General features: G+C 41.2%; 1 protein-coding gene across 4 annotated transcripts in view; it reads left to right on the top strand.

The window, feature by feature from the left end:
- The window catches only part of LOC124855159 (synaptic vesicle glycoprotein 2B-like), a 48,269-nt gene that overhangs the window by 20,554 nt on the left and 6,182 nt on the right, over positions 1–21,533 (top strand). For all 4 annotated transcript variants that reach the window (XR_007035022.1, XM_047344775.1, XM_047344785.1 and 1 more), the window contains 10 exons: positions 386–612; positions 4,559–4,739; positions 8,237–8,388; positions 9,836–9,969; positions 10,960–11,049; positions 12,184–12,297; positions 15,015–15,103; positions 15,289–15,364; positions 16,675–16,763; positions 19,668–19,801. Coding sequence is in view for 3 of the 4 variants with exons in the window: in XM_047344775.1 (XP_047200731.1) it covers positions 386–612; positions 4,559–4,739; positions 8,237–8,388; positions 9,836–9,969; positions 10,960–11,049; positions 12,184–12,297; positions 15,015–15,103; positions 15,289–15,364; positions 16,675–16,763; positions 19,668–19,801 (1,286 nt within the window). In the remaining variant the exon portion in view is untranslated. The remainder of the gene's footprint in view (positions 1–385; positions 613–4,558; positions 4,740–8,236; positions 8,389–9,835; positions 9,970–10,959; positions 11,050–12,183; positions 12,298–15,014; positions 15,104–15,288; positions 15,365–16,674; positions 16,764–19,667; positions 19,802–21,533) is intronic.

A 21,533-nucleotide genomic window follows, 5' to 3' on the forward strand; every position in this document is an offset into this window, starting at 1 on the left:
GAACTGTTGTTGCTTTGTTAGCCCTATTCAGTGAATGGTTAAAATTATTCTGCAGCCAATCAATATTTTACTCTGAAACATAAAAAGCCCAGGCTGAAAGTTGACAGACTTTCTGTGTAACTGGAGCTGTTGGGATGAAAAGTCATTCTATCTCATCTCTGATGATTTGGTTACTGGTCACTGGTTTTACCCTCTTTGGCCCATCATCTGTTTTATCCTCTCTTAACCATTTAGTGAAAATCACAGTTCCCACATCCATCCCAGAGTCTGAATGTAGTCTTCAGTATTACACACGCCTGGCTGCTCTGAGATAGTCAACTTTTATCTGTAACCATCAGAATGTGAACTTATCGAAATGTTGTTGTTGCTGTTTTTCATGTTTCAGAGCAAAGTCTAGAGAAGGTGGCAGTGCAGCTTCTGAGTTGGAGGAGTTATCAGAGCAGTATGAGGACATCATGGAGGACTGTGGCCACGGGAAGTTCCAGTGGACACTCTTCATTGTGCTGGGTTTGGCTCTGATGGCTGATGGAGTCGAATGCTACGTGGTTGCGTTCGCTCTGCCTTCGGCAGAAAAGGATCTTTGTCTCTCCAATGCAGAGAAAGGAATGCTGGGTAAGAGCTGAGATGATAATTCCCACTAAATTATTCTTGGACTGAACAGTAGAGTAGTAGTTAGCTGCTTGCAGCAAGGAGGTCCTGGGTTTGACTCTCAGCTATGCTTCCCTGTGTGGAGTTTGCATGTTTTCCATGTATATGTGTGGATTCTCCCAGGATCCACACATATGTAGATGGAAAACATGTCCAGGCTCTTCTATAGAGATACGGTGAGGAGCTCCATTATTAAGGGAGGAGCTTGGTGTAGAGCTGCTGCTCTTCCACATGGAAAGGAGTAAGCTGAGGTGCTTCATCCAATCATGATGCCTCCTGTTGCCTCTTTGTGGAGCTTTTCCAGGCACAGGCAGCCATTCTATTCTTAAATAGTTGAATTAATTGTAATATATTTTTCTCACTTGTTCTTAAATTCTGGAGCCACTTTTCTATTTATTGTATTTTATTTTATTCTTAAAAGATCCACGTCTGCTCTTGATTTTTGAGTATTGTAGTATTAAACGTGGTTGTCTTTGTGATGTTTTAAGTATGAATTTGATTTTTCTTGGAAATTAAATAGTCTGTTTTGTCTGCAAGACAAATCTACCCAAAGGTACTAATAAAGTCAAACCACCTTACCTTATATTCCTCCGGGAGGAGATCCAGGGGCATAACCAGAACCACTGGACTCTTTCTGAAATTTGGGATCGGGATCTCCTAGCAGGAACTGGGAAGCAGGATGTCTTGGTTATACTCCGGAAATTGTTACCTCTGCACACCTATCATCTGATAAGTGGAAGTCAATGGATGGGTGGATGATCTGAGTATCAGAAGTCAAAATTCATATGACGTTTAATTTGTTTTACTGTCACAAACACAAACAAACCAATTTAAAAAATGTGAATTGATCTAATAAAGTCTGAAAACAGAGTGGCTGTGATGTGATTAGGGCCAGAGAGCTTTTTAGAGAGAGCTGTTAATTTTCTTCTGCAGTTTAATTAGCTAATAAGCAGCAGTGACTCAGCTGGATGGATGGTGGTAGTGCGGAAAAAGGAAATGCAGCTTAGACTGTTTATCGTTCTTACTGAAAGAGATGGTAAAACAGAGATTTTGTCTTAGGCATTTTGTGATGGGTGAAGAGAAGGACAATGGGATGGAGGAGAGTCACAGAGGAAACAGAAGCTGAGGGTTTCTAGAAGACAAGCAGAGGAAAAAGTATAGGAAACCAGCAAAATTTCATTACAAGCATCATCTTAAAACATTAAGGATCCATCCATCCATCCATCCATCCATCCATCCATCACAATGTCTCAAATCAAATCAGAACATGAACCTGTTTCTGAGGAGGTGCAGGAAGCTTTAAAGCATCTATTCAGCAGGGATTTATGTAATCACCCACCAAAGCAAACACTGTTCTCACGTTACAATCCTTTTCATGCTGTATGCCAACTCTGGTAGCAAAGAAACTGATTGTTACTGTTGACTCATCTGCTGTTTGTGGAGCAGACCTTCAGAGACCTGACTCCAGCTGAGAGCAGAAACATGGAGCGCCAAACCCTTCTGGGAAACCAGGACATCTTTGTGCATAAATTTTCACTACAAACAGGATTCCTGGGCTTTACTCTCCACTGTCTGAGAGCCGCTGTCAGAAACTCAAAGTGTCGACACTCAGCAGATATTAGGAACAGTTTCTGTATTTCTATCCAGTTTAAAATGCTATATTCTATGAGTTCTCAGAAAGTTTAAAGAGAATTTAAAATCAGTTCAGACTTAGTGCGTGTTCATGCTGAAGTTTTCTGTTCAAAATTTAAATTAGTCTGCTAAAAAAAAACCAGCTCTTTACAGTTTATTTCATTATTTGTCAAAATGAAAATATTTTTCCTTTTTGTAAAACTGGTGGTCTTAATAAAATGTCATGTTTTGGTTAAAATACCACCAAAGCAGTTCTAAATCCAGTTATTGTCATGAACGGCTCTTGGAGTGGACCCAAATGCAGACAGGCAAGAGGCAGCATGGCTTGGTGAGTAGCAAGGTTTAATTTAACAAAAACGTTCAGGCAGTCAGGTGGAAGCAGTTGCAGGCATTGGCATGGCTAGGCTTGGCTTGGCATGGTAAACTGGCATAAACCGACATGGACAACAGAGTTAGCATGAATGGAGGAGAACAGAATAAAGCAGCAAGGAATAAACAGAAATGAGGAGTAGATATGGGGCATGACACAGGTGACGCAAGGAGACTGATTGACAAAGTGCAGGTGGACCAAATGAAGCTGATTGCAAGCTGACTGTGGCACGGAGTGGAAACAAGACATAGCTGGAACTAAACAGGAATACAAGGAACAAATCTAAGGAGCATCTTACAGATAAAGCAGCACTGGAGGGTTTTGGTGCAGATTTGCGTTCAGAGTTCAGACGTCTTTGATTTGGATACTCCAAAGCCTCCATTTTGTTTTTGAGTCATTCAGAGATAGTAACTTGCTTTAGATCATAGTCCTGGTGCATAAGTCAACTAAGTCACTAACATTAACTGAGGCAAGTAAGGTCTGCAGAGCTTTAGATGTTGTTCTGCGTCCTTTTTTTTCTTCTGTGTTCATAGATGGAGATGATCCATATATCATATCCATAGGTGGGTTTTGGAAATGGAGTCCAGAGCTTCATCTTACAGCTCAGCTCCTTCTTCTCCATGACAGACCATAGTAACACCCTCATTACTGCAGATGAAGCTCTGGTTTATCTCCTCCCTCATGAACGTTTGAGGCTTTTGTGCATTTTTCTGGCTTCGTTTTTAGGAATAAACAACTCATGATTTTGGACAAACATCCAAAGATGGATGGAAAAACAATGTGATAACAGACAATCTGAACATTTCCAGACTGGATCTGGAGAGAAGATCAGAGCTGAGCTTCAGAAACATGAGACACCGACAGATTGCAGACACTGTTTTTATTTTAACTCAATATGTCTCTGTTTATTATTATACTGCGTTTCATTTTAAACTAACAGAATCTGATAATAAATCTGGATGCTTTAATCATCAGGATGAACATACGTATTTTTTTCTTTTTACTGGAAATATTACAAATAATTTAACACTTTCTCTGTGTCTCTTTGTTACAGTAAAAGTCAAGTTTGTAATGTTAGAAATGATTTGTATTTAAGTGTGTGTTTATGGGTTTTTAACAGTTTGCATTTGAGCCTTGCTCCCTCCTCCTCCTCCTCCACCAGATAGGAACCTTGCATAATCCTGAGGGCTCTATTTCTGTTCTGAAACACTGATCTCCTCCCTGCTCTTTTGTTTTTTACATTCTGCTTCTGTCCCACGCCTCCTCGGTCCACCCACCTTCCAAAGTTTCGATCCAGAGCTGTCTCCACCTGCTTCTGTGTTTCTGTTCTGAGTCAGCAGCGGGCCAATCAATGCTGTCCGTGCTGACCTTGGAAAAAGCCATGCAGAGTCTCCGTGCAGCATCATTCTAAGACAACAGATATATAAAAATGGTTTTTATAACTTAGGGCCAGTGTGCTGAGTCACGCTGTCGGTTCCCCCCTGTTGCACGACCATCTGCCCACTCAGGTGAAATGTTTTCAGCCAGCTGGTTTCTGGCATCGATCAGCCTCATGCTTGGCAGAGGCTGCAGCACCCAGCTCAGAGAGGTCTGGACATTTCAGAAATGGCTGAGTGAGCAAACGTGATTCATACTTAATTGGTCGAATCAGCCTGACTGTCTGACGAGATGAAAAATAGTATTGAACTGGGTCGAGTTCATTTGTGAGTTCTATTAGAGTGCTTTATTCTTAATAGGCAGAGTTAATTCTGACTGGAAAGTTGACACTGAAATTGAACAAAGCAGCAGTTTCTTCACCACATGATCAATTGCATGAAACAAAAAACTACAAAACCCTATAATTTAATTGCCTTTAATTATGAGAGAAAATGTAGACTGACCTGACTCTGTGTGTCTGTTGGTGTGCAGGTCTGGTGGTCTTCCTGAGCATGATGGTCGGAGCGTTCCTGTGGGGCGGTCTGGCAGATAAAACTGGTCGTCGGCGCTGTTTGATCTTGGCATTGGCCATAAACTGCATCTTTGCCTTCCTGTCATCGTTCGCTCAGGGCTACGGCTTCTTCCTGTTCTTCAGGCTGTTGTCTGGCATTGGGTAACTCAACTTACTAACTATATGTCTGTTGTTCCAACTCTAGTAGTTGAATGTCTTTTTCAACTACCGGTACTAAAGGTCAAGGTTCTCATTTGTTTTTAAGCCTATTTATCAAGTCTATAAATCACTCAAACCTAAAACAGCCTTCGGAACCATATAATGTAAATCCCTATCTCCTAAAACATCCCTATAACTTTATTGCAGAGCCTATAACTCATATCTTTGAGCTTCTAATTTTATTCCTAAAATTTAGAAAGCTGCCTTAGTTCTGCTCTTGATGAAGGGTGGGGCTCCCTCTGGTTGAAATAACCACCACCTTTATTTTCCTTCTATTGTCAAGATTCTGAAGTCTGAATTAAACACTCAACTTAAAAAAAAACTCAGTGGACTTCAACAGCATCTCTAATGAAACTCTAGCTTTAGGTTGAGTTATAGTGCCACAACAGTGACTGGGTTGGTAACAAATAATATCAATAATGCTTTGGACAGGAAGGAGGATTGTGTTGCCCAGTTCATTGATCTGCTAAGCACAAAAGTCTGCTGTTAAGCTGACTTTTGTGATATTGGTTTGAGTGATAGGGCTTTAGGCTGGTGCAGTTTTCTGAAGATTTTAAAAGATGTCCCCCAAAGCTCAGTTTTAGGCCCCATATTATTTGCTATTTTAATAATAACATTGTTAAGAATATGTCTGTTGCTAAAGTTCCCTTTTATGCAGATGACACAAAGCTTAACTCAGTTGGTTTGACTCCAAAGCAGGCAGTTGATGAACTTCAAACTGCCAGCAGCTGTCGCAGGCACTATATGATTTAAAATTGGTTTAAAAGTGAGGAAAGCTATATTAACATTGTTTTGCAGAACTAAATCTACATTTGACTAGATGGCTTTGGGATTGCATATTGAACATTTAATAAAAAAAATATGAGCTGGCAGGAAAAAAAACTTGTCCAGGCCACATTTCTGGACCTTTTTGATTATGGTGAAACTAGTTATTTGCAGCCTGCTTCGTCAGTATTACACTCTTCAGACTCTGTGTATCACTGCTCTTTATATTTTATAGCATATGCACTGTACAGAATGCACCCCTATGTGCTTTATAGTCTGTTTTCATGGCTCTCTTTAGGCATAAGGAGACAACAGCTATGGTATATTTTCAGCATAAGGCTTTACTGGGCAAACTCCCCTCCTATTTGAGCTAATTAACAAAACATATTTAACGCTTGCTGTGATTTATGACCCACCTGCTGGTTTCTCTTTAGTGTTATTTTTATAGTCGGGTCCCCTAGAAAAAGAGATAGTAATCTCAGGGGATTTCCTGGTTAAATAAAGGGTAAATGGCCTGCCCTTGTATAGCACTTTATCAAGTCTGAGGACCCCAAAGCGCTTTACACTATAATCTGTCATCCATCCATTCATTCACACATTCACACACTGAAGCACACTAAGCCACATTGTAGCCACAGCTGCCCTTGGTCAGACTGACCATCAGCAGGCAAGACGGGTTAAGCACAAGGACTCAAAGACTGAGACAGACGGGGTGGGGGTTCAAACCAGCAACCCACCAGCAAGCCCCTACTACAATCCCCATAAAGTAAAAATAAAGATCACACAAATAAAAATAAATAAACCTTTAACATACACCTTTATGCTATAACATCAAGATCACATGAGAGTAGAGCTGTAGTTGTTATCATAATATTAATTCTCATTAATATTATGCATTAAAGCAGTCTCAAAGTACTTTAATACAATATTTGTATCTAATATTATACATTAAAACTGTGTTTACTAATAATTTATTTGGCAAACTGGAATGGCTTTCACTGTCTTTTATAGACACACCTTACAAAGATCTCAGTGTTAGAGATGTTAAAGCTCAAAGAGAGTGGTGGAGTCATTGTTATGGTGGAAAAGAAAGAGAAGTGAAGAAAATGTGAGTAGTTTGTTCCTCTAGCATGACATGACGGGTAAAATGTACCCTTCCCATCTGTCATTGGGTGGGATACATCAGCCAGCAGCTGAAGCTTCTGAACCTGAAGCTAAAGCAGGAATAATGTTCAGTCTGTCAAATCAAACTGGGAGGGTATTGATCCCAAAAACCTGGTTTAGGGGTCAGCATTTTTATATTGAAAGATCATTACTTCAGGAAGATGAACAAACACTTGTTTAAACTGGTCCCAGGAGACCCATTCAGCTTCTAACTGTTTTCTTCTGAATGCCTGCTCTGCTACCTTTGGGGATCATAGATGACTGAGAAAATAATGCATCCATCCGTGTTAAAGCAGAGAGGAGGGTGGAGAAACCTCAGCTTTTTATCCAAGGTCAAAAAGTCGGATCAGAGCATTTTCCCAGGTGCAGTTCTGCAGAATGTTCCTGGTCCACAGGGTTTAGCAACTAGCAGAGACAGGGTGATGTATGACCAACAATCATGTGAAGGCTGGCCCAGGTGGATCCAATAGAAGAGATACTGTAGCTGTAATTGGTTCTGATAGAAAGGTGTCCGGACACACAGAGCATCCAAGTTTGATGTTCGGAGTCGTGCAGCTGAAGACTGATCAGAAATCCAATCCATCCAAAACATCTACAACAAATAGAAGAGCAATAAAGGTGGACCATGGACGGTAGAAAAACTAGGGTTTAACATTCATGTGGATGTTCCTTTGATCAGTAGTGTCGACATAAACAATGTTAATAAGCAAATCTTAATGAGCCTTAATGAAAAGAGCACGATGATTCTTCCTGCCGTGCTGCACAAATACGGTGGTGTTGACTCAACCTCCTGATTCCCCAGATCCCAATCCCATCAAACATTTAGGGGATGTTCTGAACAAACAATTCCTTTAAAATATCTTGTAATTAAATAATTACTATACTCTACTATAACTACGGTCTTCTATCGGCCATCTACCCTAAATGTAACATTTAAAATGTGCAAATCAAATATATATGATAAAGGATACTCTTAGGCAATAGGTTGATAAAGATGCAAAACTCAAAAAGGTTTGCTGTCTTGTATCCAAGTATCGAGGATGCAAACCGAGTTGAGCTCTGAGCACGCAGCTGTAGCCGGGCCAGTGTTGGATTGCAGTGATGCAGCAGAGTTGCTCTCAGAATAACTGAGGTCCACAGGGACTCAAAAACAAGGTCACAAACTGAGCTCAGAACAGTAAAAACGGTCTGCAACATTACAGAGGCATGTACAGTTTGCCCGCTGAAAATTAAAGACAACATAAGATTTATTCATAGAAAAGACAAGAAACAGATCAATAAACTATCTTTAGTAAATAAAATATTTTTAAGTAAACAATTACAGCTTGCTCATCTTGAATCTGAAATGTTTTTTGTTTTACCTCTCAACAGTTTTGGATTAAGGTCATGATTTATCCCACCTTTCTTTCATTTTTCCGTTCTGTTATCTGTTTTTTCGCTACTGCGTTTCTTCAGTTAAATTCCTTTACTTACAATGCTTTGTTTTCGGTGTTGTGTGTCTCTGCTGTCAGTATCGGTGGCACGGTGCCCATCGTCTACTCGTACTTCTCTGAGTTCCTGCAGATGGATAAGAGAGGGGAGCATCTGTCCTGGCTGTGCATGTTCTGGATGATCGGTGGGATTTACGCCTCGTTCACTGCATGGGGAATTATCCCCAGATACGGTATGATATCCATGCTTTTTGACAAGCAGCACTGTGGTCCATGGTCCAGGGGTTTACTCTATCATGTTTTGAGTACTTGCTTAGGAAGAGGTATTGCTGCCAAGTCATTAACTCAATGCAATCAGCTGGGGTTCCTTGGAAATGGCTACATAACGTTTTACCAGTTGGCATTGTGTGATCAGATGACTGTGGCTGTACTCTATTACAGTCATTATGAAACTGTTTTGTATGCACATTGATTTCAGGTACCGACTGATTTGAACTGAATTTGGACCAGGTGGATTCAGTATCACTATGAATAAATTTCTGTTTATCTTGCAAAGCACCTTGAGATTACATTTGTTGTAATTTAACAAAACTGAATTGAATTGAATCAAACTGAACTAAGGCTGCAAGGTGGGGAAGGTGTTAGCATGGTTGCCATCTTTCTACATGCAGTCTGCATGTATGGGTTATCTTTAGGTACTCTGGCTTCTTCCCACAGGCCAAAAAACATGACTGTTAGACTAATTGGTCTAAGTTGGCTTAGATGTGAGCATGGTTGGTTGTCCTGTGTGTCCCTGTGATGACTGGGGACCTGTCCAGGGTGGACCCCACCTGTTGCTCACTGGCTTCTAGAGATAGACCCTGCATGATCATAGAGAATGGATGGATGAATTAAACTAAATACATTTATCTGCTGGTGAAAAGGAATGCAGCTAATTGCTCTTTCATTACAGAATAACAATGATTGGATTCTTTTACATTTTACAGGATCATAAGGGCTGACCTCCACCTAGGACTTGCGCAGGTCTCGAGTCAGGAAGCTATAGGCAGCGAACATCTCTGCCGACCCCGGACATACCGGACACAAACTGACACAGACTTTTACCTTCAGGTTGACACTAAAACCAATTGCCACAGAGACAGTTTCTTCCCCCGGCTGTCTCTGATGACCACTTAACAATCCGAACGCCCCAGATTGATACCAAACATCCATCCATCCATCCATTTTCTATACCTGCTTTTTCCATACCGGGTCTCGGGGGAGCTGGTGCCTATCTCCAGCGGTCTACGGATGAGAGGCGGGGTACACGTTGGACAGGCCGCCAGTTGATACCAAACATGTCTTTCTCTTTTGTAAAAACACTGCATATATATTTAAATATATACACACACACACACACACACACATATATATATATATATATATATATATATATATATGTACATATTTACAAAAAAAAAAAAAAGTGCTGCCCTTTTATATATTTAAAATGTCTTCATTGAGAGCACAGTGGAACCAAAGTCAAATTTCTTATTTGCGTCACAAACTAGCGTGTTCTTGAAGGTCCCTCGGTACAGCAGATGTTCAAATGTGCTCAGACGTTTGGTTTCCAACTCTTAAAGGTGTAGACCAGAGGAGAGGGGTTCCCACCTTATTGGCATATTGTGTGTGTTTGAACAGGTTGGGGTTTCAGTATGGGCACAGAGATCCAGTTCCACAGCTGGCGGGTTTTTGTCCTTGTCGCAGCTCTTCCAGCCATCGCCTCCCTGGTTGGACTCACCTTTATGCCTGAGAGTCCCCGCTTCCTGCTGGAGGTGAGACCATGCGGTTACACCCGCTGACACCTTGCTTTTTAATATGCATGCATCTCCGCATTGAATGACCTTCCTGCAGCTGCTGGCATTTATCAACTTTGGCTTCAGTGCAGACATTAATTTATTGATGTTGCTTTAGGAGCTCCAAGAGAAGCTAATATCAAAACAAATTTTTAAGTTACAAAGAAAGTAGTTTGTAATTAATGTCGAAGGGTTTTGGACTAGACGGCTTCTGTGAGGAGTTTCAGTCAGGTTTTAATGACAGTTTTTCACAGTTCACTCTGTTGTCTGTGTGCTTTTACACTTAACTGCAGCACTTTATGCCAAGAGGTTTGTTAGTTTTTGACAGCGTAAGTATAATGAGCACTCTAATTTTGTACAAATTTTTTAATTACACCTGATCAGCTGTAATAATTTGATCTATTAATTAATAGAATGATATTCTTTGCAAACAAAAATGAACCAAACTGAACCTGTGGGGCCGCCTTGCTATTGACAATCCCGCCCACATTGAGATGGTACTGAATTGTAATGGAAAACGAACAAACCTTGTAGAGTAGAACTGACCCGAGACAAACCACGCTGAGTAGGTACTAATGGAAAAGGGGCATAAGACACAAAATGACCTACAAACCGAAAAGGTCAAAAGCCAGAAACTAACATGAGAGAAAAATCGAAAAGAGGGGGGACAAAAAATAAGAAACTTGAACTTCTGTGGTAAAACCACAACATTAATAAAAAAAGAGAAATGAACTAAATATGGAAAGATGATGAACGACCCAGAAATGATCAAAACACAAACACCATTGTATCATGACGGTTTTATTTTTATTAACGCTACTGCTTCTGGATCAGTCTGTCTGGGTCTGAGTTTGGTGGATTAAACATCGTCCTGAAACTACCTTAGGTACTGATGGATTGCTGCAGGAGCTATCCTTTGTTTTTTATTATAAATGGTTACATTTGTGTGTTTCTGTGTGTGTGGAGCAGCATGCCAAACACGACGAGGCGTGGATGATCCTGAAGCAGGTCCACGACACCAACTGGAGAGCCAAAGGACAGCCGGAGAAAGTCTTCACTGTGAGTGCTTGAAAGAATAACAGAAAATTACAGCCTAACGAAGCAGCTCATCACACAAGCAGAGGGAGAAGCAAATTATTAAAACATTATTTTACACATTTTAGGACCCTGTACATGGATCATGTTTTAGATAAAAAAATATACCTGTCACTCTTTGATCTGACGGGTGAAGCATAGTTTTAAAAAGCAAAGCAGATTTTTCCGACTGAGATTTCCGATTCCAAAAATAGATTCCTGTCATGCATATCCCTGCTGTCCCAGTTTTTACCTGACAAATAAAAGGTAAGGTGAGACGAGGAGCCGCTCAGTGTGCACGTCTCATTTGTATGTCAACATGATATATTTTTAGGCTTTAGATCCTGTTTTCTTCCAATTTAAAAATAAGATGGTGCATATTCTGGAGGAGCTGATGTGAGCTTCTAACAGCCACAGATCAGAACCAGAATATGGGTCCTTGCATTTTTTTTTATTGCTGCATCCAGGCAGAGACAGCGCCTTTGACAGAAGTGTCAAAAATAGAATAAATCAACAACAGAATAAGACGATAAATGAGAAAATATCAATGAAAAAAATATTTTGGTAGGGCTGATTTACATGCATGTTTTTATTTTTTAATAATTTTTTATTTTCCCTAAATTTTGTTAATTGAAGTCTTAAAATAATCTAAGATTGACTTATTTAATGTTCTTTTTAGTTTGAATTTCAGACAAAATAACTTTATTTGCAGATTCCTCTTTGTGTTTTCTGACAGGTGTTCTGACTGTACCTCTTAGACCATCTTAACTGTTCTATAAAATCAGTTTTTAAACATGTTTGAAAAGGGAAATTATCATTTATATTATTACTAAAAAAATATTAGAATGTTTTCCTTTTGAAATTTTCTTTGAAAAAACATCAATAACTGTTTCTAAACTAGTTTTATGCTTTGAGAGGCAGAATTTGCATGAATAAAAGAAACGTTTGAATCATTCGCATCTAGTCCTTTAATGTCCGTTCATGTTACTTTCAACATAAAAAAGATGTTAATATTTCATGAAATCATGCAGGCTACTTTAGGTGATGGTGAACCAGTCAACCAGTTTAATGCTGGTCTGAAGCACCAGTGAACCCACTTCTTTTGTCCTGTTTTTTTAGGTGACTCACATTAAGGCGCCGAAGACGGCCGAGGACGAGTTTATTGAAATTCAGAGCGCCACGGGAACGCCAGTGCAGCGATGGGCCGTACGCTCGCTCACACTCTGTAAACTGGTATGCTAGTAACACAAACTGATTCAAACTGGTTTGGTCTCACTGATAAAACACTCTTTATGGAGCATTAAACATCCTTATCCTGACTTTGAGGTGTCTTCTTCCTCCTCTCTAGCCCAGTATATCATATCAATAAAGACATTCAGAACAATCTGAGGCTCTGATAATATTTTTTTGCAGCATTTGTCCCCGAAATCTGATTGTGTTCAGAGTCTCATTTACAAAGAAAATAGATCTGATTATATGCCAAACATTCCAGTCCTTCATTTGCATAAATATACATAGCAATGGACAATTTTTAGCCTGAATCAAATTGAACAAACTGCATCAGAGAGAAGCTTTCTGTGTTGCAGCACAGTTTCATGAGATTTACGACAGATGCACAAGTTGTATTTTACACAAGTTTTGCCCTTGGTGAAGCAGTGCAGCCCTTCAATGAAAGATCCTGAAAGACTTTCACTCTGCTGCTTGTGACTGTTTGGCTGGCCCATAATCTCATGCAGGGTGTGATGTGTATGAGCAAATAAAATATAAGAAACCAAAAAGTGAAATAATTATCTGGACATTACTTACTGCATCCCCGATCTGAGTCCGAGTGGTGTTTCATTATTGGACTTCTGTGCCAGTCACAGATTGTCCATAATGAACGCCATGTTCAAGCATAAGGGTGTCCATCAGTGCACTTGGCACCAGGACACCCTAGGCAGGAGGTCGATGATTGACTTTGTTGTCGAGTCTTCAGACCTTCGGCCACCTGTTTTGGACACTCGGGTGAAGAGAGGGGCTGAGCTGTCCACTGATCACCACTTGGTGGTGAGTTGGATCCACTGGAATAGGAGAAAGCCGGACAGACTTGGCAGGTACAAGCGCATAGTGAGGGTCTGCTGGGAACGTCTGGCGGAGCCCTCGGCCAGGGATGCATTCAACTCCCACCTCCGGGACAGCTTTGACCAGATTGCGGGTGGAGTTTGGAGACATAGAGTCTAAATGGACCATGTTCTCTGCATCCATTGTCGATGCTGCTGCCCGTAGCTGTGGCCGTAAGGTCTGCGGTGCCTGTTGCGGCGGCAATCCCTGAACCCGGTGGTGGACACCGGCAGTAAGGGATGCTGTCAAGCTGAAGAAGGAGTCCTATCGGCTGTGGTTGGCTTGTTGGGCTGTCATGGTTGACACGCCCCACAACATGCCTGGGACGGTGCCTCTGGACTGGCAGACTGGGGTGGTGGTCCCCTTTCATAAGGAGGGTGACTGGGGGGTGTGTTCCAACTACAGGGGGATCACACTCCTCAGCCTCCCTGGTAAGGCCTACGCCAGGGTATTGGAGAGGAGAGTCTGGCCAATAATCGAACCTCAGCTTCAGGAGGAGCAGTGTGGTTTTCGTCCCGGCCGTGGAACACTGGACCAGCTCTATACCCTCTACAGGGTGCTCGAGGGTTCGTGGCAGTTTGCCCAACTGGTCCACATGTGTTTTGTGGACCTGGAGAAAGTATTTGACTGTGTCCCTCATGGTGCCCTGTGGGGGGTGCTTCAGGAGTATGGAATTGGGGGCCCTTTACTAGGGGCCATTTGATCTCTGTACAAGCGGAGCAGGAGTTTGATCCGCATTGCTGGCACTAAGTCGGACCTGTTCTTGGTGCATGTTGGGCTACCCTTTGTCACCGGTCCTGTTCAGAACTTTTATGGACAGGATTTCTAGGCACAGCCAAGGGCCAGAGGGGGTCTTGTTTGGGGACCAATGGATTTCGTCTCTTCTTTTTGCAGATGACGTGGTCCTGCTGGCCCCCTCTAGCCAAGACCTACAGCATGCGCTATGGCGGTTCACAGCCGAGCGTGAAGCGACTGGGATGAAGCTCAGTTCCTCCAAATCTGAGGCCATGGTTCTCGACCGGAAAAGGGGGGGCTTGTCCTCTTCAGGTTGGAGGGGAGTTCCTGCCTCAAGTAGGGGAGTTCAAGCATCTCGGGGTCTTGTTCACGAGTGAGGAAAGAATGGAGCGGGAGATTGACAGACGGATCGGTGCGGCTGCCGCAGTAATGGGGGCGCTGTGCCGGTCCGTTGTGGTGAAGAGAGAGCTGAGCCGAAAAGCGAAGCTCTCGATTTACCCGTTGGTCTACATTCCTACCCTCACCTATGGCCATGAACGTTGGGTCATGACCGAAGGAATGAGATCCTGGATACAAGCGGCTGAAATGAGCTTCCTCCGTACGGTGGCCGGGCACTCCCTTAGAGATAGGGTGAGGAGCTCGGCCATCCGGGAGGGGCTCGGAGTAGAGCCGCTGCTCCTCCACATCGAGAGGAGCCAGTTGAGGTGGCTCGGGCATCTATACCGGATGCCTCCTGGACGCCTTCCTCGAGAGGTGTTCCAGGCACGTCCCACCGGGAGGAGGCCCAGGACACGCTGGAGGGACTATGTCTCTCGGTTGGCCTGGGAATGCTTTGGGCTCCCCCCGGAGGAGGTGGAGGAGATGTTTGGAGAGAGGGACGTCTGGGTGTCTCTACTGAATCTGCTGCCCCCACGACCCGGTCCCGGATGAAGCGGGAGACGATGAGTACGAGTACCAGTACTTACTGCATCACCGAATGAGGGTGATCTTTCAGAACATTTGCTGTGTTTCTTTCTGCTGTCTGGTGTAGGCTGAGTTCACACCACGTTGGTATTGGTGATATGTTGATCAGTGGGAGTAAATGTGAAGCAAATGGGTTATTGTGTTTGCTGCAGGTGCTGAGAAACATAGCATCCCTACTGTCTGCAGAGCTGAGGTTTGCCACACTCTTCATGGCCGTCATCTGGTTCTGCATGGCCTTCAGGTTAGTGTACCATTCATCATCCAGCCTGAGGACAAGCAGACAGAAGGGCTGGGCAGGTTATGACCACAAAGTTTAGTTTTTTGTAAAATAATTGTCTGTGCTGTGCTGGTGTAGATGTTTATGTCCAAATTTGCCAAAATCAATTAAATTTGTGGTGTTTAGCATCACATGTTGTGTTTTTACAGTTACTATGGTCTGTCTGTGTGGTTCCCCGACATGATCAAACACCTGCAGTACGAGGAGTACAAGGCCAAGGTGAAGGTGAGCAGAACAACATAGATGGCAAAAATAAGTAACTCATCTTAATAAAGAACATTTTATGTGATGTTCTTCACTGGACTCACCTTTACAGAAATATTTCAATATGTTTTCCCAATGTCTTGAAAAGAGGCCAAAACACATTTGTTTGGAAATCTGAGCCAGATTACAGAACCCTGCAGCAGCTCTAAGCTTGGCAGAATATTTTTATACACAAGGACTTGATTTTTATCATCTCCCACTAAGGGGAAAAGCAGCAGTCAGACGGAAGATTGTGAATTTAGGCATTTAGACAGATAAGTTTGTTTTCGACGAATGTATTAGAAACTTGACAAATGACAAAGCCCTATAAATTAATAATATAATAAAGACGTCCAGCGAACATGTTCACAACTACAGTGGTTGGACAATGAAACTGAAACACCTGGTTTTAGACCACAATAATTTATTAGTATGGTATAGGGCCTCCTTTTGCGGCCAATAAAGCATCAATTTGTCTTGGGAATGACATATACAAGTCCTGCACAGTGGTCAGAGTGATTTTAAGCCATTCTTCTTGCAGGATAGTGGCCAGGTCACTACGTGATACTGGTGGAGGAAAACGTTTCCTGACTCGCTCCTCCAAAACACCCCAAAGTGGCTCAATATTTAGATCTGGTGACTGTGCAGGCCATGGGAGATGTTCAACTTCCCTTTCGTGTTCATCAAACCAATCTTTCACCAGTCTTGCTGTGTGTATTGGTGCATTGTCATCCTGATACACGGCACCGCCTTCAGGATACAATGTTTGAATCATTGGATACACATGATCCTCAAGAATGGTTCGGTAGTCCTTGGCAGTGACGCGCCCATCTAGCACAAGTATTGGGCCAAGGGAATGCCATGATAAGGCAGCCCAAACCATCACTGATCCACCCCCATGCTTCACTCTGGGCATGCAACAGTCTGGGTGGTACGCTTCTTTGGGGCTTCTCCACACCGTAACTCTCCCAGATGTGAGGAAAACAGTAAAGGTGGACTCATCAGAGAACAATACATGTTTCACATTGTCCACAGCCCAAGATTTGTGCTCCTTGCTCCATTGAAACCAACGTTTGGCATTGGCATGAGTGACCAAAGGTTTGGCTATAGCAGCCCGGCCGTCTATATTGACCCTGTGGAGCTCCTGACGGACAGTTCTGGTGGAAACAGGAGAGTTGAGGTGCACATTTAATTCTGCCGTGATTTGGGCAGCCGTGGTTTTATGTTTTTTGGATACAATCCGGGTTAAAAGAAAATTCTGCACAAATTCATATTGTTTTCTGTCTGTTCAGACATTCCACAGAGAACGAGTGGAGAACTTCCATTTCAACTTTTCCTTGGAGAACCAGATCCATAAAGAGGGAGAATACATTCGGGATAGGTAAGTTTAAGTCTGTGTAGCAGTGAGTCAGACAGGATGTTCTTTATTTAATTGTCTTCCTCCAAATCTCCCTTCAAACCTGCATGTTGGACATTATTCAGTCAGCAGACTGATACATTTGAACAAGCATTCTTATCCCTTTATGGAGCAGCCCATTAAGGGCAGATAACAGTCACCGTCCATGCAAGAATATAGTAACATACAGTGTGAATTGTTGCTTAAAATGTGCAAAACCCTCTGCAGTTTTCTCTGAAACAGTGGGAGCTGATAGTGAAGAAATCATACAGAGATACCACAGAAGATAGCTGATATTACTATTTTACTGATAATCTTGAAAATGAGACCGAGGTGTGTCTGGTACAATGATATTAAGGTATGAGTAAATCAGACTTCATACATTCCTGTACCTCAAATCACATTTTGGCTTTTGTGGCAGGATCTGTGAAGCGTGTGTGTGTGAGTGTGTGTGTGTGTGTGTGTTTGGATGTACTTTATTATGAACCTTATCTCTAAAGAGCTTTAGTATTTTAAACTTAACATTACCCTGTTAGTTTTGAACAGGTTGTCACAGCAACCGACTGGGAAAAGTTACGTATTTAAAATGAACTGAAAAACAAATTTCAGTCTTTGTTGTTTTTGTTCTGTTTTTTGCTTCCTGTTTGCTTTTAAACATTCATGAATCATCCATATTTTTACAGTAGAACTTTGACTTTTGCTGTAGTTTCAGTTTTTCTATTGTTTGTTTTACCAAAGGATCAAAGATTTTGCTCTTCCTCTCGGAGCAGATATACAGCATGCACCACTGCTGTATATTTTGAAACTTCTATGCGTCTTGCAGAATGTAACAGATAGAATAGGCCCTTTACCGGGATTACAGCAGAATGTTCTGTAATCCACCATTCTCAGCCCCAACATGCTGCTGGAACATGAAACATGTTGGCTTTTCCACACTAGGCCTGTTCTCTTCATTCTGCAGCAATAGAAGTCAGCTCATGTTGATGGTGGCCTTTCTCAACCTGCGTGTCTTCACACGTGTTCTTTGGGCTTCATGAAATGCTATCAAAAGTTAACTTACACCAAATGACAGAACATGTTCTTGAGTAGCACATATTCGTATTGTTTGAGGACCTAAATGCATTCAAGGAATGAGGCAGCCTCATGAATTTTAATTATTAAAAATGTCTGGAACTTCTGATCCAAAAACAGAAACATTTAGGGAAAAATTGAGAAGAACCAGGAAACATAAAGTAGAACAGAACATATTGAACTGAAAATGAATTAACATCTTTGGGGAAACAGGAACCATAGCCTAATAACATGAACAGTAACCAAAACCAGGTAGATCTTATTCAACTTTAAACAAACACAGACAGTATATATTGAGAACCGAGTTAGTCACTTAATTTCTTAAGAGTTTTTTATTAGAAAATGTGATTTAACTTGCGTTATACATCAATACAGACACAGTAGCTAGAATTGGTTGGCTCTGCTTGGTTGGGGATTTTGTAATTCATTTCAAACTGGAAATTGTTCTAAGATATGACAGTTTTTCAAGTTAAATAATCTGATAAAAGTTCAACATCTCATAGGTTTAACAGGTGCTTCTAATGGGATTGGTATCCATCTTACCAAAGTACCAGAGACATGTGGTGTGCTTAATCACTGTCAGTAATCTTTATACCACAGCTTCCTCTGGTGGGAGAAGCTTTGCAAGCAGAGCTGAAACACAGCAGAGAGTGACGGGGTACACGATGTGCACAAATATTGCACTTTAGGTAAAACAGCATTCATTTTGTTCGGTTATTTTCATTCATTTTTATTATTAATCAGTTTAAAATCTATTTACTATTAATTTAATTTAATATAGACGTAAAAATAAAGACACCACGTTTGATTCTACTGTACAGCTTATTTAAGATAAACAGAGAAGTATTGTGAAATACAAATTGTATGTTAAAGACTTTAATAAAAATTCCTATTATCTCAGCACATTAATCTGAGTGGGTAAGAAAAAAAAATAAGGTATTTAGCGTTTCAGAACCCTTTTCAATCCATCAGTTTTAAATTCTGCAACCACCACTAACGAAAGAATGGCTAACACGGTGCTGTCTCTCAGCTTGACTGATGGAAGAATCTCAGCTGCTGTAATACGCCGGTGTGGTTCTCAGTCAACCAGGACTGAGAACACGGGTGTTACAGTCGCTCTGGGACGGGAAAGCTCTTAGTCCTTTGGATGCTTCGGTGGTACTTCTGTTGGATTTGGAACCAAGTTGGATACGAAGGAAAAAAACACTCTTTAAAAAAGTGATGACGTGGAGGAATACATTTATATTTTTTTTTTACAAATGATGACAAAAATAGACAAACTTAACGATGCAAACAAAAATATTCTTTGCAACCAAATCTCAACATAATGATCAGACCTGGCTCCAAGACGAGACTTCGAGCTCTAGTCCTTCTTTTCTGTATCTCCCTGGATTCGGCTCTCCCATCAGCAGTGTGCTTGCAGGAGAGGAGACATCATGTGAGCTGATCCCCCAATCAGAGAAGGAGTTGGGTTAACAAGAGAGATACGTCATGTTTCCTTTTTTTTTTTACAACAACATTCTTTAGATTCAGGAAGACCAAATATGTCAACAACCCATTACTGAAGAAATTATAATTTTAATTTAACAATGTTGTAAACATACATTTATTTGAAGACTTTCACACCTTATTTGGTGTCAAAGTGTGTGGAGGGCTTAGTACAATCAACGAGCCTCCTGATCCTACAAACATATTCCAAATCACTCTCGCTCCTGAAGACTTGAAAGTTCCCAGAGTTCCAAAGACACGAGTTGGAGTTGTGCACTGAGAAAGGCCCTGTGTCTGTCTGCTGGTCTGTGTCCCATCCCATTCTGATAGGTTCATCGACATAGAGATGAAATCAGTGAGATTTGAGGACTCCCTGTTTGAAGAATGCCACTTTGAGGACATCTGGTCCACAGACACGGTGTTCAAGAACTGCACCATCCGCTCCACGCTCTTCTACAACACAGGTGGGTTCAGCTGGAGCTGCATCTGGGAGGAGGTGGAGCAACACGTTTCTGTTAAATATTTACAGGGTTCTTCTTAAATTCATTTATTTAATATATTCACAAGATATTCACTAAGATGACTTAATTCTTGTAGTCAGAGTCAAGTGAACGAAACACTTGGGGAGAATTTTCTGCTACTTTTTTTGTTGCATTTTTTAGCTTTGTTCTAAAACGTTGTGTTTCCAATCAGCTCACTATTAGTAAGCTGTTTTTATTTTGACCCAGCTTTCTTTGACTGTCAGTCAGTTCTTTCACACTCTTCTTGTTTGACCCTAAACGTTATCATATCACCCACAAAGTGACCTTACAGCGTTCAAAAACAGTTCAAAAACCCATCTATCATTTTATTAAATTCTTCATCTAAGGAGCTGGACTTGGTCGTCATCCTCAGATGTTTTCTGTCTGAAGGTCTTTAAAAGTTATTCTTTCAAAATGACTTTTCTTCTCTCTATCTGGTCATGTTGGCAAAATCTGAAGTTTTATCGTCATGCAGTTTTCACTGGAGGGGAGGACTGACAACATGTCAGCTCCAGCTGATGAGCGGTAACTGTAAGTCACGATTTTATAAAACATGGGAAGAATCCAGCAAAGAGCCGAAACAAAACCTGAAACGTATGATTCTCCAGTGGATCATCTACTGTTTTGCCAGTTTTGGGCTCAAAACATTTGGGGAATCACCTTATTGGAGCCAAATCCTAATTTCTGTTTGTCAGACTGTGTTACGTTTGGGATTTTTCATAGATTCAGGTAAGGAAATGTGAACAGTGTGACAAGCTGCTAATAACAAAAAGCCCCAAAACCAATTTAAGACAGGTTATATGAGTTTATCCATAAATGATCCATAGTCAAATTCAATAAATTTGACTATGGATTAGAATATGCATTCTGATGCGGCTAGTACCTTTTGAAAAGTACCAACCTTTAAGCATGTATTAAACACGCTTTTTATGAAGCCCATATTTCTGTATTAAAATTTTGTTTTATTAGTCCGATGTAATAATAAAACCCTAAATGTTGTGTTTTAATAGGATGTAAGTGGGAGTCTGTGTGTAATTAATCTATATAATGTGTTTCACTGAGTGAATCGAGTTACTGAAACAAATGAACTTTTCAATAATATTCTAATTTATTGAATATGACTGTACATGTTGTCATTTGGGCACTAATTTTAGCTGAAAATATTATTTAAAAAAAAACTGCTTCTGTTACGGGTCAAATTGTTTGGTTTGTCCGACAATTTAACTCACAGTAAAAGGGGAACAAAACACCTGCAAGTGTATCAAAACCAGAAAATATAGGATGGAGATACTTTCTCTGAGCATCTTACGCTCTGACCTTGGAGTGAATTTTGTTGGATTTATTTGAAGAGTGGCAGCTGTCTTTAATGGTTTTGACTTATAAATAATTTGTTCTCTCTGTAGAATGATGGACGTCTGATAGCTTGCAAATTGACTTATTAATCTTCCCAGATTGATGGCCAGCAACAGCTGCTTTTCTAAGGCTATTGCTGATGTCTTTCTGCCCTGGCATTGTATTCACACACACCACTATGGTGCTGCATAAACACAGGGATGCTCACATGCTGCAGAGGGTGAGATACTGTTAAAAATTGCATCGTTTTAAACCAAGTAAATAAAATTTTAGACAAAACATCTCAAGTTGTCCTGCTTTACAAGTAGGAAGCTGAATCATC

Source organism: Girardinichthys multiradiatus, chromosome 2 (genome assembly GCF_021462225.1).
Source record: "Girardinichthys multiradiatus isolate DD_20200921_A chromosome 2, DD_fGirMul_XY1, whole genome shotgun sequence".
NCBI classification, from domain to species: Eukaryota; Metazoa; Chordata; class Actinopteri; order Cyprinodontiformes; family Goodeidae; genus Girardinichthys; species Girardinichthys multiradiatus.